The sequence below is a fragment of the Panthera pardus genome, unplaced genomic scaffold, assembly GCF_024362965.1.
Source record: "Panthera pardus isolate Hobbes unplaced genomic scaffold, ASM2436296v1 HiC_scaffold_16, whole genome shotgun sequence".
Classification (NCBI taxonomy): Eukaryota; Metazoa; Chordata; class Mammalia; order Carnivora; family Felidae; genus Panthera; species Panthera pardus.
Window position 1 is genome coordinate 18,585,008 of NW_026526721.1, and position 17,207 is coordinate 18,602,214.

At 42.6% G+C, this 17,207-nt stretch overlaps 1 protein-coding gene across 7 annotated transcripts in view; it reads left to right on the top strand.

The window, feature by feature from the left end:
- APP (amyloid beta precursor protein) overlaps window positions 1–17,207 on the top strand; it is a 274,512-nt gene that overhangs the window by 236,801 nt on the left and 20,504 nt on the right. For 4 of the 7 annotated variants that reach the window (XM_019467786.2, XM_019467788.2, XM_019467790.2 and 1 more), the window contains 2 exons: window positions 8,714–8,935; window positions 16,865–16,918. In XM_019467786.2, coding sequence (XP_019323331.1) covers window positions 8,714–8,935; window positions 16,865–16,918 — 276 coding nt within the window. The remainder of the gene's footprint in view (window positions 1–8,713; window positions 8,936–16,864; window positions 16,919–17,207) is intronic. The other 3 variants (XM_019467787.2, XM_019467789.2, XM_019467792.2) reach the window with 1 other exon arrangement.

The following is a 17,207-nucleotide window of genomic DNA, read 5'->3' on the forward strand; positions in this document are numbered from 1 at the left end:
GGACTCAGAATCAGGATACTTGGGCTCGGATCTCAATTCTGCCACCTGATAACTGTGCTTTCTCAAGAGGGATGTCACAGTTTGGTCAGCCATCAGTGGGGATAGCATCCCACAATGCAGACCATTGTGGATATGAAAGGAGCTAATGGATATGAAAAGGCAACTGAAGTGGGAGGTGTCTCTGTAGGGTTGATCTCCTGCTTTCGAGATGCCCTAGCATAACACAGTCCCGCCACAGTATGGCTGTCCCACAAGTCACATGCGGATCAAGACGTCCCGACCATGTACAGTAATCCCTTGAAGACCACATAGGTTCTCCCCCAGATTACCATTTTATTTATTTTTCTTAATGTTTATTTATTGGGCGGGGTGGGGGTGGGCTAATTGAGAGAAAGGGACAGAGGATCCAAAGCAGGCTCAGTGCTTTCAGCACAGAGCCCGACGTGGGGCTCAAACCCACGAACCGTGTGAGAGATCATGACCCGAGCCAAAGTCAGACGCTTAACTGACTGAGCCATCCAGGCATCCCACCAATTAGCATTGTAAACAGCTTCTGCTCCATTGAACTATGCTTAGAAGTAAAAGAGTCACCAGCTAGGGCTGGTCTTCAGTAGAGGGAAGCAGAGCAATGAAGTGTGTCCTCTAGTACTCTTTTTTTTTTTTTTTAACGTTTATTTATTTTTGAGACAGCGAGAGACAAAGCATGAACGGGGGAGGGTCAGAGAGAGGGAGACACAGAATCTGAAACAGGCCCCAGGCTCTGAGCTGTCAGCACAGAGCCCGACGCGGGGCTCGAACTCACGGACCGTGAGATCATGACCTGAGCCGAAGTCGGCCACTTAACCGACTGAGCCACCCAGGCGCCCCCCCTCTAGTACTCTTAATACTTAAGTATTAAGTTCATATTCTTTTTCTCAGAGTCTGAACAATGCTGACCTGTCTCCCGAGCACTTCTCTGCTCTGGCTCCTGTGTAATTTCCTGCCTGACAAATGTTCTGGCAAAAAAGGAAATTCCTAACTAGCCTTTCCTTTCCCCGTGGCTTTCTGACTCAGAAACGTTGTCGTGAATGATAGTTTCAAGGCAACAGAGTGGGTTGGGTTCTGAGAACATGACTTGGAGGTGTTCAGACGTAAGGTTTCTTCTGGCAGTGTTCTTTGTTGACCGTGCTCGTCTTTCACACCTTGTTTCCAAGACTTGTTTTGTCTTTTATGAAGTGATAACTGAGATAGTTGTGTAGTGATGCCTCTTTACAACTTGTGGCAGTGGTTGGACTGTAATGTGACTAAGAATCATGTGGGTGGGGGGAGCCTGGGTGGCTCAGTTAAGTGTCCGATTTCAGCTCAGGTCACGATCTCACGGTTTGTGGGTTCGAGCCCCACGTCAGGCTCTGTGCTGACAGCTCAAAGCCTGGAGCCTGCTTCGGATTCTGTGTCTCCCTCTCTCTCTCTCTCTCTGTCCCTTCCCCCCTCTCAAAAATAAATAGAACATTAAAAAAAAAAAAAGAATCACCTGGGGACCACAGTGGGGTGCAGATTCCGGTTCCCTAGCTCTGGCAGGGGCAGGGGCACACCTACCTAGCAAGAGTATAGGTAATAGAATTCAAAGTGAAGGAACTGCTAAGACCATCCATCCAACCTCCTCTAATTTGATGGGTGAGGAATTGCAAGCCTTAGGGGGTTTCATGCACAGAACTGTGATTGGAAAATTAAATCTGATCTCCTAGTCCTGGTGTGGGCAAAATGCCTAGAATGGATGACAGCAGATTTATAGTAGAGCTTCTTGATAGGAGAAAAATGACATCCCTTTCATAAATACTTCCCATGCAGCTGTGGTGGCACGGGGGAGGGGGGTGCATTGTTCAGAGGTGGAATCCTCAATCCTTTGAGATGTGTAAGTATTTATGAAACAGGTAAGAATTGTGAAAACATAAATGGACGGATCACCACAGAGAAACACATAAATTATGCTTTCTTATTTATTTAAAAAAAAGAGGTAAGCATTGGTCATATAAGAGTCCCCTGTTAGAGTTGAAGGGAAATTTCCATTTTGGAGAGAGGCTATGGATAAATACATATTTTCCGCGAGGAACCAGAAGAATCAGAAAATAGAAAAAAATAATAATAATGAAAGCAATGCCGTTTCAATCCTATAAGTAGAAAAACCAGCAAGCCTAGGGGACCTCAGTTGGTGCCAGTCTCCAAATCAGACCTTTATTTTTTTTTTTTTTAACGTTTTATTTATTTTTGAGACAGAGAGAGACAGAGCATGAACGGGGAAGGGGCAGAGAGAGAGGGAGACACAGAATCGGAAGCAGGCTCCAGGCTCTGAGCCATCAGCCCAGAGCCTGACGCGGGGCTTGAACTCACGGACCGCGAGATCGTGACCTGAGCTGAAGTCGGACGCTTGACCGACTGAGCCACCCAGGTGCCCCTCCAAATCAGACCTTTAATAGGTGTGTATTACAGAGGAAAAGGCTGAGGCTGAACTTCCTTTACATGAAGGAGATTGTCCTCCCCCCACCCCAAGCGTGTTTAAAAGGTAGAAGAGATAGTTAATCGATTATAACTGAAGCTTGTGAAAGAGAACTGCTTCAATGTTTATAAACTGTATTTCCTTGAAACCGAAAATATGGCAGTTAAATCTTTAGGAGGTTGGCGAGGAGATTAATCATTTGAAGAGGCATGTGAAACAAATGATCTAGAATTCCTCTGTTTTCCCATTCAGCAATCCTTTCATGAGGCCATTTCTCTCAAACTATGGTGGAAGTCTATTCCACACCACAAAAACAAAGTATTTTAGTCATTTGAAGATGGCATCACTGTTGGGTGACTCTCTTGATGTTGCTTTCTTCAAAATATTTTTTTAGGTTTCTATTTAAATTCCAGTTCCTTAACAGACAGTATAATATTAGCTTCAGGAGTCCAGTATAGTGATTTCCATGCTTTCGTACAGCACCTGGTACTCATCACAAGTGCGCCCCTTAATCCCCATCACCTCAAAATATTTTAAATATTTCCTCCGATAACTACGTGCTGAGGCGTTTTTTGTTTCCTTTTCTCTTTACTATTAAGTATGCCTAGTGTAGGTTCTCAGCACACTTTTCAAAAGGGCAAGGTTTGCCATATGTTTCATATTTGAAATTGAGTATCTCTGTTTGGTTTAAACTGTAGGTTAAAATTACCATCACTGAACCCAGTTGAGTGAGTATTCCCGCTTCTAACTACAGCGCTCGTGCGTGCTGAGTATTCTAGAAGAGACTAAATCTGACTCCGGAGATAATTGCCGCAACTCTGGGCAATAACAAATAGCTTTTACAAAGGGGGGAGGGGGGGAGAGGAGAGTCTCGGGGGAGAAATGAACCTAGTGTCTTAGTTTAATATAGCAGCTGGCAAATGTAGATGTTTAAAAGCTTTGGAAATCGCCAATATATGGCATCGGGCGCATTGTAACAAAATATTAAATTAAGTCCGATAAACAGGTAATCCATCAGGGCCAGCAGCATACCAGATGTGTGGTTTCTGTGTGATGAGTCTTACCACAGAATTCGAAGATGAAGCCCCACTTAGAAGGAGCAATGAAATAATTATATACGTGGCTCTGTGTGTGTGTGTGTGTGTGTGTGTGTGTGTGTGTGTGTGTGTGTGTGTTTTAATCACAGGCAGAATAGCCTGGTGCCGATTATCTTAGCCATTGGTAAAATCCTGAGCCCTTAATAATACCAAGAGGTAGCTGGCTGCCTTCGACATTTTATGATCACAAAATGGAATAATCCTTCACCAACTAACGATAATCCATCATTTCCACCTGCTTTTTGTCCCTTAAAAACCCCACAGACAGACCTCATTGTTCCAAATGAGATAACCAGAGGTGGTTGTTTCTAAATCTCCCGTGTTAAACTGAGGTAAGAGCACTTACTTCTGCTCTCTTGTACTCCCCCAAAAAAGCCTAAGTGCTTTTCACTCTGCCAGAAATGTAACATTTCTTGAATGTATGTGTCATTCTCTAATTTTCTGCACATGAATAAACCAGGCAAATTAACCACCATGGGGCTCAACATTTTAGTGGCCATTTGGAGGAAATTTTCTGCCAACAATAAAAGAAATAAAAGAGAAAAAGAGGCACCGCAATTTGCTGCAAGCCAAAGTGTCCTGGATATTTTATGAAGCACAGATGTAAGGTTTTCCTCTGTGACTGTTTCCTGCTTCACCCTTTTTACTGCCGTGGGCCGAAATGGGGACAGGACTTCCTTCAGCTCCTGGGCCTGGAAACTGCCTATTTGAAGGCGCAAAAGCAATATAGCCATTCCATGGGGCTGGTGGTATTTGAGTCCGGTTGCAGCCCTGTAAATGTGCAGAACATTCTGGAACAGTCAGACGTACAATCACTCTGCAAATGAGGAGCGCAGTACTGAGACCAGGAGTGAGCCCTCCTTTGGTACCGTGGAGGCTAGATGGGTGGGGGTCGCCGGGAGGAAGGCTGGTTTTCTGCAGCCCAGATCTTGCACTTCAGCCCAGATGCTTACTGACCATGGCATCTTAAAGAGATTCAGCCACCCCTCCTCGCCTCAGTTTCCTGGCCCATAAAAGTCATAATGCTTGTAACCCTCATAAAGTTGTTGAGAGCAGAGTTAGAAGAGGGCGTTTGAGCTGGGCTTTCAAGAGTTCATATAATTTAGGGGCGCTTGGGTGGCTCAGTTGGTTAAGCGTCCAACCTCAGCTCAGGTCATGATCTCACAGTTTGTGAGTTCGAGCCCCGCGTCGGGCTCTGTGGTGACAGCTCACAGTCTGCAGCCTGCTTTGGATTCTGTGTCCCCCTGTCTCTCTGCCCCTCCTCCACTTGCACTCAGTCTCTTCTCTCTCAAATAAACGTTTAAAAAAACGAGTTCATATAATTTAGATAAGCAGAAATGGTCTTCCTGTGTAGCAGGAACAGAGAGCAAAGGTGCCCTGATGGGAATGCATGGTCCCATCTGGGGATAATCCAAGCTACTCAGTTTGAGAGAGCTGTGGGTCCAATTGCAATGTGTGGGTTTTTCCCCACACCACCAAGCAGTTTTCCTACATCAACTGGAGAATTCAATCATTCAACCCAATTCTGCCACCATCTACCCGGAGGTAGTGCAGATCCCACAAGAGTTATGGGCTCAGTCCTCGGACTCCCCTCCCCCACCCCAACAGCCAGTCGAAAGTCCAGATTGTCACCTGTGCTGCTGATGACCAATTGTACATCAGAAGTTCCTTCCCCTTGGGTTCTATTAATTTGCTAGAACGGCTCATAGAACAGAGGGAAACATTTCACTCACTAGATTACTAGTTTAGTATAAACAGATACAACCCAGGAAAAGTTAAAAGTAGGGTAAGGTTTGTGGAAAAGGGCTCACAGCTTCCAGCACGTTTGCCCCCCACCCACACACACCTGCACGTGTTCATCAACTTGAGGCTCCCAGAACCCTGTCCTTTCAGGTTTTTACAGAAGCTTCATTACATAGACTTGACTGATTTATTTATTGGCCATTGGTGATTGAGCTCAATCTCCAGCCCCTCTCCCTTCGCAGAGTGTGGGACTGAAACTTCTTTTTTTTTTTTTTTAATTTTTTTTAACGTGTATTTATTTTTGAGACAGAGAGAGACAGAGCATGAACGGGGGAGGGTCATAGAGAGGGAGACACAGAGTCTGAAACAGGCTCCAGGCTCCGAGCTGTCAGCACAGAGCCCGATGCGGGGCTCGAACTCATGGACCATGAGATCATGACCTGAGCTGAAGTCGGCCGCTCAACCGACTGAGCCACCCAGGCGCCCCTGGGACTGAAACTTCTAACCCTCTGATCACATGGTCACTTCCTCTGGGCACCAGCCCCCCATCCTTAGGTGACCTACAGGCTTTTCAAAAGTCACTTCATGACATAACGAAAAATACCTTTATTCCTCCCATCACCTATGAAATTTCAAGGGTTTTAGGAGCTCTCTGCCTACAGAGACCAAATATATGTTTCTTACTATAAATCACAGTAGCATAGGTATATACAGCAGAAAGTTTAAAAGCCTCATCGTTAGAAAGATGAGGTGAGCCCAGATCACAGAGGGCCTTTACCATCTGGCAAAGTAGTCTGGGATTCATTCAGTAGGAAATGAGTTACCGAGACGAGGCAGAGCCTTTCGGAGAGGGATGAAAGGTAGAGCAGAGACCACAAGAGACCATCACAGTGATCAAGGCAGAAAGTAACGATGGTTCAAGGGAGGTAGGCAGTAGAAAGGGAGAGTGAGAAATGAATAAGAGAGAATCCGGAAATGGAATTTTAAAGGGAGGTGTCAGTAATAGGAGTATGGGACACAAAGAAATACAGAGAGCCACAGACAGTTATGAAGGTTTCAGCCCGTAGCTCTGAAAGTTCATGAGAGATATAAGCTAACAGACCCAGCGGACTTAGAAATGCAAAGAGCCTGGGTAGGAGGCGTGGGAGAGACAAGGGAAAGCTAGGAAAATACATTTCAGATTCATCCGTAGAGTTTCAGGAGTGGGAGGGATTTCCAGATGAAAACTTGCAGAAAGAGATGGATGGAGATCCGAAAAGATAATAGATGGACAAAGAGATTTTAAAAAAAGGAACAAGAGGAGTTATTCAGAGAAGTCACAGGGAACCAGCTTGGTACTGAGTATGCAAGACAAAGACAAAACGTTTCCAGATGGAAGGGGAGGTGGTTAAGTGACTGTAAATGCCACAAAGGTACCAACATGGCCCCAGGTGGGGCCGAGAGTGGATCATGCTGGTGAAGGTTATTCCCTTCCAAGATGAACTTGTGAGCACCAATAATTATTCCAAAAGATCATCTCTTCAGTATTGTAAGTGCTTAACAGTCACAAGCATGAGATTTATATAAAAGAAATGCCCATTAAATTCATTAAAGCAGACATTGGCTAAGTTATTAGCCATTACCTATGACTCTGTAAGACATGAAAAAGTTGAAGTAGATCTAATGGGGACCTTTCATCTGCATGGGAAAGTCATTACAAGCATCAAATATTGAATTTAGAATGGTGCTGCAGAAAATAGCTATATATTATAACTCAAATTAGATTTCAGGAGGACTGATTGGCTTGAGATTTCATCATTTAAAATAATATCTTGCAATAAACCTGACTCCATAGGAGGATATTAATCTCATGCTTTAATGCTATCCTATCAAATTGTTTTAATAGATCTATTTGAACAGAATTTTAATTTTTCAAGTAAAAAAAAATTTCCATTTAAAAGAGAATGTGAGGGATGACAGTAAAATGTTACAAGTCAAATTTAAATCCTGATTTTATTTTCTTCATTTTTTGCAGCAGTAATAGTAACCAACACTTGGTTTGAAAGATCTAGTACAGTAAATTCTTGACAGAGGCATGATTGGGAAATGAGATACTCTGGTGACTATCATTTCTAATGGCGCCCATGCTATTCATGGGTGTCTCATTTTTAAAAATACGTCACACAGAAAAATCTGGTGAACTGTGGCCGCATAATAGGGGATTCACTAATCTTGTGATAACCCTGTATTTAAAGCAACGATTACAGTTGGTGCCGGGTTATATTCCCAGCTCTCTTTTCTAGTAAAAATGCACTGCCATCATGAAACGTATAATTTAGGAATTTTCACCAGCCCACAAGGACTTCAGATAAGTCAGTTCTGGTCCTCAAAGTTGATGTAGTTTAGTTCCGTTGTTTAGAAAAGGGGGTAACTGATAGCATCTTTTTTTTTAACGTTTTATTTATTTTTGAGACAGGGAGAGACAGCATGAACAGGGGAGGGTCAGAGGGAGAAGGAGACACAGAATCTGAAACAGGCTCCAGGCTCTGAGCTGTCAGCACAGAGCCCGAAACGGGGCTCGAACCCACAGACCGTGAGATCATGACCTGAGCCGAAGTCGGCCACTTAACCGACTGAGCCACCCAGGCGCCCCCGATAGCGTCTTTTGCAAAGAGAGGCAGCAGAGGGGAGAGGCGGGAAATCTGGTCTGAGGTGGCGTGAGATGTGCTGGGAGTCAGGGAGGTTTCACCCAAGGAAGAGGCTGGAGCAGAACTTTGTGCCCATAAGGCCACGGCCGGGAAGGCAAGGTGACTGCTTCCCTGTCGCTTCAGAACACAGATCATGTGGCCCCGAGGGGGCCTTTGAGGAAGGCAGATCTATTCAAAGCAAAACAAGGAGAACTGTTCGAGAATAGAGGAGGCTGCCGTCATTTAGGCTCCCGCATGTTCAAGGGAAGACTAGGGAGGGATTCACTAGATTATATCCTCCAGCGTGAAAGTAACTGTACCTCGTATGATGCCACCGCTTCCCGTCAGACACCTCACCACAGCACACTATTGATTCCTCTGCAATCACAGGATCCTAGAATCCGTGTCAGAGGAGGAAGTGGAGGTACAGCTCTCAAGGTCATTCATCCCTGGGAGGAACGGTGGGGTCATTTGGAGCATCAGCCTGGGTGTTAGCTATTCTCCCTGGGCTCCAGTCCTGCCTTGAGCTTGCTATGATTTTGCCCACGTGGCTCAACTCCCACGGGCCTCAGTTTTCACATCTGTAAGATGGAAACGATGCCGGTGCCCACCTCATGGCTCCACATGAGCTCACGGGTGTAGAACAGTTACAGTCGTGTCTGGCAGACAGAAAATGGGAGCCACTGCTGCACTGTCACTGGGACCCACCAAAGGCATGGCTTTGTTTTGTTTAGATGAGCTGCTTCAGAAAGAGCAAAACTACTCGGATGACGTCTTGGCCAACATGATCAGCGAACCAAGAATCAGTTACGGAAACGATGCCCTCATGCCGTCTTTGACCGAGACGAAAACCACCGTGGAGCTTCTTCCCGTGAACGGGGAGTTCAGCCTGGACGATCTGCAGCCCTGGCATCCTTTCGGGGTCGACTCGGTGCCGGCCAATACAGAAAACGAAGGTAAGAGGCCCCGGAGAGAACAAGAACATTCTAGTATGGGTACATCTTTCTGATATTCTCGAGTGGTGACTTCTTATATGAAGTTGAAAAATGTACTTTCTCACTGAGAGGTATTCTGTTGCCTCCGGGGAAAAAAATTTTAAAAAAGAACAATATTCAGTGTATGTTTATGAGGCAGTGGCCATTCAGAGCCAACAGGATGAAATGATGTGAATCACAGTTCACCCCATGAGGAAGCGTTTTCGCGGGCCCTGCTTAAATGGAGGCTTGAAAAGCACCCAGGTAGTTTTTTGTTGATTATTTATTCTAATGCATCAAATTTCAGATTGCATTGAGTGTTAAAGACAAAGGTGAAAAATCACCTGCAAATAAAATGTAATTTTACTCAAGACTTAAATAACTTTGTGTTTAGAAAGTTAAATTTAAGACCGCTGTCAAAATTAGGATGCGTATTAATTAGTACGGGTTTTTTCCTGTGACAGCTCAGAGATTTTCTCTGTCAACAGATTTGCACATTGGATGATGTACTTTCTGATGCACTGTCTTTCACAGGGATTTCTTAGCAGAAACTTCTAAATATCTCTTCAGGAGAGGGTATCTTTTAGTTCTCTTCCGTGATCATTTTTACAGGTTGGGAAGTATAAAATTTCAAACACAGGAACACCTTGATTTCTAAATACTAATAGCATATTTTTTAAGAACACAAGATTTTCCCTGTGAGTTTCTTTGTTAAAGTAGCAAATTTGGATAGTGGTAATATTTGTAATACGAATATTTATAGTATGGATATCTCGAAACGCAATCAGTATACACATCAGACTAAATATGAATTCCATAGTAGACCTTCAGTGTACTACAAAAGTTTGGTTTTTTTAAGAACCATTACAGAAAATATTGGACCATTTCCATATGAGAAATCACTCCAAATTTGTTTCAATTTGAAAAAGGGCACCTTATACTCATAATATCAGATCCAAACAGCGATGTTCTATATAACATAAAAGTAAGACTTTACCAGTTATAAAAATAATTTTTACATAGAGGAAAAAAATTAAGACTTCTGCAAAAATTTAAAAACTTTAGTTATGAGGCTAACTTCCTTATTAAATTAAAATAGAGTGCTTGTTATACCATTTTTTTTTTTAATAGGTGGATGCATTTTGGCCATTTAAAATCCTCATCATTCAGTCACTAATGAGAATTCTTTGTAGAAAATGTCCAGTCTCATTTGTAAATTGAATGCACACTAGGTTTCCTCTTTTCCTTTAGAACATTGAGTTGTTTAATTCAGGGAGAAATAGGTACCACATCTGAAGTCTGATGAACTTCCTTGAGTAGGAAATTACAATCTTAATTCCCTTTATACCAAATAATGTTAAATGTTTGTCATTTATGTTCACCTCCTAGCTTTTTATGAAAAAATTTAAATCTATAAATTAGACTTTTTTTTTCTTAAAAAATTCCCTCTGCTTTGGAGAATTTTTTCATCTGCAGTGATTCTAAAATTATAATTTGTAAAGAATTTCGAATTGGTTTCTCATAATCTAAGACCATTTCACATCTTTCAAATATATAGTTTCTATAAGTAAAATGTTCCCATTTAATACTTTCCATTACTTATTGATTTTGGAAAAGTAGGATAAAGCCTATTTCAGAGCCTACCCGAATTTTTATGGCCACACACACACACACACACACACAAATAATAGAAACTAGAAATTATAATTTATTTACAGTAAACTTTATAGAAAGAGGTTTAGAAAGCCAAAGGAAGCTATATCAGAGTAAAAATTAATTTACAGAAATTATTGTGTACGTTTGATGTAATACTTGGTATTTCTCTTAAATGTTGTAAATCCTTTACAAATGTAGACTGTACAAAGTTTAACAACAGAGAAAAAGACACTCAAGCCCTGTTTATGTTAACCTTCAAGTTTAGCGAATACAGTGAAATGCAATGATCTTGGTCCCACATAGCACAATCTAGAAGAGCCAAATAGTGTATATTTTTCTCGAAGGTGTTGCATTTCCTGAATTTCAGATTTTTCTTTTTACTTTATCAGATACTGAGAGCTTAACTGCTTACTATGAATATCATATTTTCTCGGTATCTTTAATGAGGTAAATTTAACTTTACATTTATCATATTAGTAGTATAAATAATACCAACAGGTAAATAAATCTGCCTTTATACGCTCTAAGCATTTCATCTTGACTTTGTATGTATTCATGTGCATATATGTGGCCTCCATTAAAAATTATATGCATTCTGTTAAACACTCTGCTTATATTAAAGTTTTTAAACAGTAGCCAAACTGACCCATTCTGTTTAGGGGGGAAAAATGCAAGGATATCAGTTGTTCTTTTTGCATAGAAATAGAGAGAGGAACTATTTTACCGAAGCAACTTCCTACAATCCAAACCTCGATGCCATTGTCAGCATATCCACTGTTTGCCTGGTCTTCTGCCCCTTGACAATCCTCCCAAATCAAATAAGAAAGAAGCCTTGGTCCAAGCTAGAAACCAAGTAGTGATTCTCCCTGCAACTCTTGCTAAATAATCCAGAGAAAGAAGATTAGATTCACTACTGGGTTTCCCCAAAGTGATCAGTTTTTGGAAGACTAGGAACAACAGATTTTGGGTTTAAACACATCTGCTCAGAAGTAGACTCTGAGAGTGGCCTGTGGCCATTGGTGCTAGGAGACAGTCTCTGCTTTTGCACATATACACACACCCTGGTCCCTTGGGTGTTGCCAAGATGCCCCCTTGGGCTCAGTCCTTGAATGCCTCTGGATCCTTGACAGGCAGGACACAGCTGTTACATTGCCCAAGCCTCATCAGAAGAGCTGATACTCTTGTTAAATAAAGATCTGTTACTGATAAATAGTGAAATCTTACATGAAAGTGTTACAAGGCAATAATATTTAGGATCTCAGAGCTTGAGTTCTGGTTCTCACTGTTATCAGACCCAACACTGCTTTTATCGCATTTTGAAAAGCCTTCTTAACAATGAATCGTAAAATGGGCTGACCAAATAAATAATTAATTAATTAATTAAAAAAACCGATCTGACAATGTTTGGGGGGAGAGGAGAAATCAATATAATAGGTGTAATTTATAAGTATTTCAACATGTAAGTATTGAGGCTTGACTACTAACGGAAATAATGGCATGATCAGGTGTTTGTCCTGAATGGATGTGACAAATACAAATGCAGACTGATACAAGGGCTGATTCCATGATTAAGGCTTTGTGAGCAACAGTGGATGATTTTCCAACACCGTAAATAACTCCTGAGAAGGCGCTAAATAAAGCAGTCTTTCCTCGTCTTACCCAATGGTGAGCTCTTAAGGGTATCAAGATTACAGTAAGAACTGTGCAAAAAATGCTTTGTGTTTCAACTGAGTTAGGTTCTGGACTCACATAATCATAGATAAAGGAATGTCCAGCAGGAATTTAGGAGATCGTATAGGATGCTGTTTTGTGTGTGTGTGGGATTGCCCTGTGCACGGCGTCTAGCATCCTTGGTCCCCGTCTGCTAGAAGCCAGTAGTGTCCTCCCTTCCCCTGTGGCCGTGGTGACCACCAAAACCAGCCCCACATCCCCACCATCCCACAGGATAGTAGCTACCCCACATTCCTGAATGGTGTGGATCAGAGTTTAAATTCCAGTGCTGCTGTGTGTTGTGGGCAAGTTAGAGAGCTTCTCTGGCTAGTTCCTGGTCTGTCAAACAAAGGTGACAATAATTCCTAATTCAGAGATAGGGTATGAGCATTAAAAGAGATGGCAGAGAAAGCTCTTAGCTAAGATTCTGCAACACGGTAAATGTTTAGTGTAGCTTGCTCTTTCTTGCTTGCTTGCTTCCTTTCCTGTCTTTCTTTCTGTCTCTTCCCTCCCTCCCTCCCTCCCTCCCTCCCTTCCTTCCATCCCTCCCTCCCTTCTTTTCCTCTCCCTCCCTTCCTTCCTTCTTTCCTTCCTTCCTTCCTCCCTTCCTCCCTTCCTTCCTCCCTTCCTCCCTTCCTTCCTTCCTTCCTTCCTTCCTTCCTTCCTTCCCTCCCTTCTATTCCCCTCCCTCCCTTCCTCCCTCCCTTCCTTCCTTCCTTCCTTCCTCCCTCCCTTCCTTCCTTCTTCCTTCCTTCCTTCTTTCCTTCCTTCCTTCCTATAGAATCAGGACCTTATCAGAGAGGTTATACCAGCTGGTCTTAGGGAGAATCACCCTATGGCTCAAACAGTATATCCTTAAAAATGCATGACTGTAACAAGCCATATCATGACACGTCCTAAAATCTTGCCCTTTCTCTCTCCCCATCTCCCTTTACTCTCTCTCCCCAGGGTCTTATTCCTTGTAACCATCTCAGACAGGTGCTTACACACAGAGCCATGACAAACATCGAAAATTCTCAAAGGATTTCCTTTCGTTGTTCATGCAGTCCTTACCATCACAGCTTCAAACGCCTACAGTTTATTGCTTTTTCTTAAGAACAGTCCAGAGAGAGGGTCAGGCAGCCAGGCATTCTTTTAATTTATATTGAAAAACTAAGCATATCACAGTTTCCCAATATTTGAGGCTCTTTGACCAGCTGTAGTTTTCGTTGAGGGGTTTTCTGTGGTTTTTTTCAGATCCATAAACCCTAACTGGATACACTGAAGTGAGGCTGTTGTTGATCAAACCCTCGGTCTTACGGACCGTGAAGTCATCTGGCTAAAGGCATTTGTGTTTCTCCTGTTTTTCCACAACTGCCTGAGCAGGCCCGCCAAGAAGTGGCCACCGGTCAGCCTCTTCGTATAGAATGCATGCATGAAATACTATAATATTCCCAGAGAGGCACAGCAGGTTTTGGTAAGACCGTATGCATGTAATAGAGGGGCAATGACCAAATCACTTTAAATGGTGAATTTGAAATTAAGTAATGTCCTTTTCACACCTGTGTTCTATACGTGTAACACTGTTTTCCTGCCGATTCCTCCATTACCTTTGGCCTGGTGACATGTTCAAGCAGCATCCAACTCAGGATTGGTCTGTTACAAGAGGTACGAGAAGAAACTCAGAAGCCCTAGAATGTTGATCAGTTTCTCCCCTGCCCTAGGGAGAGTTTTGACTCAGAGCTACTGAAGGCAGGGGAATAACGCATTTCCGCTTAAGGTTTATCTAAACTCTCTAAGATGACCTCCTTCTTATTTTTAATTTATGAAACAGCTAGTGTAAAATGTCGTGAACACTGTACCGAAATTACTTTCAGGTTCAACCTGTAATAGTTCATTTGGAAAATTAGAAAGTGTCTATGTTGGGCTGGGAAATAACGCACCACTTTGTCCTGTTGATATGTATTCATTTGGGGCAACAGTGTCATAACTGTCTTCTAAAAAAATTGATGTCTGCTCACTGAACGCAAGAGTTACTTATTTTTTGAATATTAATTCATACTGAATCAGTCTCAAGCCATGAAAGCAGACGAGGGCTTAAGTCTGTAAAACTACTCATTGTTTTATCTTCCAAAAAATAGACAAGGTTTTATTACCGTTTTCAAATAATACACACACATTGGGAAGAAAAGACAGAGAAGTTTGTAAAAAAAAGTCTTTTCACCCAGAAATAACTAATGATAGCTTTTGGTGGTAATAATATCTTTCGGACCTTTTTCTCTACATACATTTGATGCTTTTTCTGTATTTCTTTAAGTAATTGGGGAATGGGGCTTTATCATTTGTGAGGTTCTTATGCGTATGTGTGCACATTTGAGCCCTGGAGATACCCTATTTACTTAGAACAGAACTGAGAATAGGAGAGAATGTGGCTTCCCAAGATCACAGAGTAAACAAATGGTGCCATGAAACTGGACCCTGGGACCAACCACCAGCTCTTCAGCCTGCGTTTAAACCACAGATGAATTGCTGCTTCTCTCATGAGTCAAATACAGTCTCCGACGATTTAGCCATTGATGAATGGGATCACCACTTAAAGATACTTTTTCGCTCTGTGAGTGTGCTTTGGCACACTGTTACTTTCACCTGAAGAACCGTCGGAGCTCTTGTTAGGGCTTCTTGAGGAAATTCTCAAAAAAGAAATAATCCCTCTGTTAACTCTATTTTACAAGGAATAATAAAGTCCCTTGCTGAATACTGTTGCAGATGGGGGAAAAGTGAAATACAGAGCAACTCTATCATTCAAATGGATAAGGATCATTCAAATGCAGAAGGAAGCATGTCGTTTAATCTATCATACCAGTAAAGTACTAGAAGTCAGTCATCCTTCTCCATAATAAACAGGACATTCAATAAATGCAGTCGTGTAATATTTGAGCGTTTCTGAACCAGCTTTTTCATTTTTGGAATATTTCACTACAGTTAGAAGATGCTAGCTTACATATGAAGAAACGGCCTCAGAAGGGGTCATTCGCCCACAGTTGCTTCCATCGTGAACGTTGGGTTTAGACACCTCCATCTCCCCCTTCACCATGTTGCCGGTCTGCATGATGAAGGACCAGCCCACGCTGCTCTTTTTGTTTCATCCAAATGTCTCAGAATTCTCAGCAACCTGATTTTTTTTCATATTTTGAAGGCTTGACTTGCTGCCACTTTCTTCTCCCTCGCTGTTCTGCCAACATGTGACGTTCAGAATCAATTTGGGTTTGTAATCCCACCTTGGAATGGCTGGGCTGTGTGCACCAGTAAGCTGTGTGGTCTCATTAAAATTGCTGATCCCAAAGCCATCCTGTCAAGCACACGTTATCTTCCCGTGGACGTCGCCCACCTTTCTTTCCCTTCTTACCCTGTATTTCCCAGGTTTTACCCAAGGGGCTTTTCCCCTCCCTCGGCTTCATTTGCCCCTTGTTCAATTATTAATCCTTAAACCTTGGTTTCTCTCCCTTGCCTGTTTCTTCAAAGACCAGTCTAAGTTCAAGTTAATATTTTCTGAGAATCAAGGGGCACCTGAGTGGCTCCATCAGTTAAGCGGCCGACTTCGGCTCAGGTCACGATCTCACTGTTCCTGAGTTCGAGCCCCGCGTCAGGCTCTGTGCTGACAGCTAGGAGCCTGGAGCCTGCTTCGGATTCCGTGTCTCCCTCTCTCTCTGCTCCTCCCCCACTCACGCTCTCTGTCTCTCAAAAATAAATAAACATTTTAAAAAAAAATTTTTTTTTAATTTTTTTCTGAGAATCAGAAGCACTTTGGAAATACCAGCTAATTATAAGCAGTGGTGGGGCACCGTTGTCCCACCTGCACTGTTTTTTTGGGTCTGGCCCAGAATACTCACAAAGGAAAAACAGTGAAAGTTGAGAAATACGAAAGGAAGTACTCACATCGCACACATTTCAGCTGTATGTCATCTATGAAAAGAGAAACCAGCCTTTAAAATTAGAGAGAGACTGACTTTCCGGCTTACTTCTTTTACCCCCAAACTGGGAGCAAATTTGATTCACTAAAATGGCAGATTATGTGGTGAAACTTTTCTCTCCCGATAAATTCACGTTGGCATTTCCCCTGGGGATTTAATGGAGCCCTTTTGTAGTTAATTAACCGTAAAATAAGGTAAGATCGGACAGTTGTAAAAGGAGGTATCTTTAAGTTTTTCCGCCAGGCTGGGTATAATGTATTTTATTTCTAATCAAAAGCCAAGAAACCATCTCTAAACCTGATGAGAGGTAAATCCACACTCCCCAGCCCCTCCTCTTTGATGTGTCCTGGTGGGTGCTTTTATGAGAAAACTAAGTAGCAGGGTTGGCCCATCAGTAGCGAGAAGCCTTTTGAGGTGGTACCCCTCCCCTGTTCCTTGATACTCAGGATTAACTCACTGTGGTTCTTTTCCAGCTGCTGCTTTTTTTATAACTTGTGTATTTCACATGCTTTGCCCTGCCCTGTGTTCAGGAGCCACCACTTACCATCTTGATTTGTCTTGTTTGCTTTCCGTGTTTCTTGCTTCCTGTGCCCAGTTGAGCCTGTCGACGCCCGCCCTGCTGCCGACCGAGGACTGACCACCCGACCAGGTATAACCCGGTTACTTCTATGTCTCCGCATCGTGCGCTTGAGCAGACGCTGTCCCCTTCCTTCATCAATAGCCTCTCTAACCTGCAAATAGTGAGAGAGAGGATGTGAAATGACCTTGGAAGCCAGACTTGCTTTCCCTTCCACTTTACCTTCCGAGTTCCTATTTAAGTAATCTGTTTTTTTCTTTCTGAGCTTCCCTTTTCAAACAGTAAAACAGCCCTTCCAACTTAGGGTTTGTTTTTTTGTTTTTTGTTGGTTTTTTTTTTCTCCTTCATAAGTAGAGAAGAT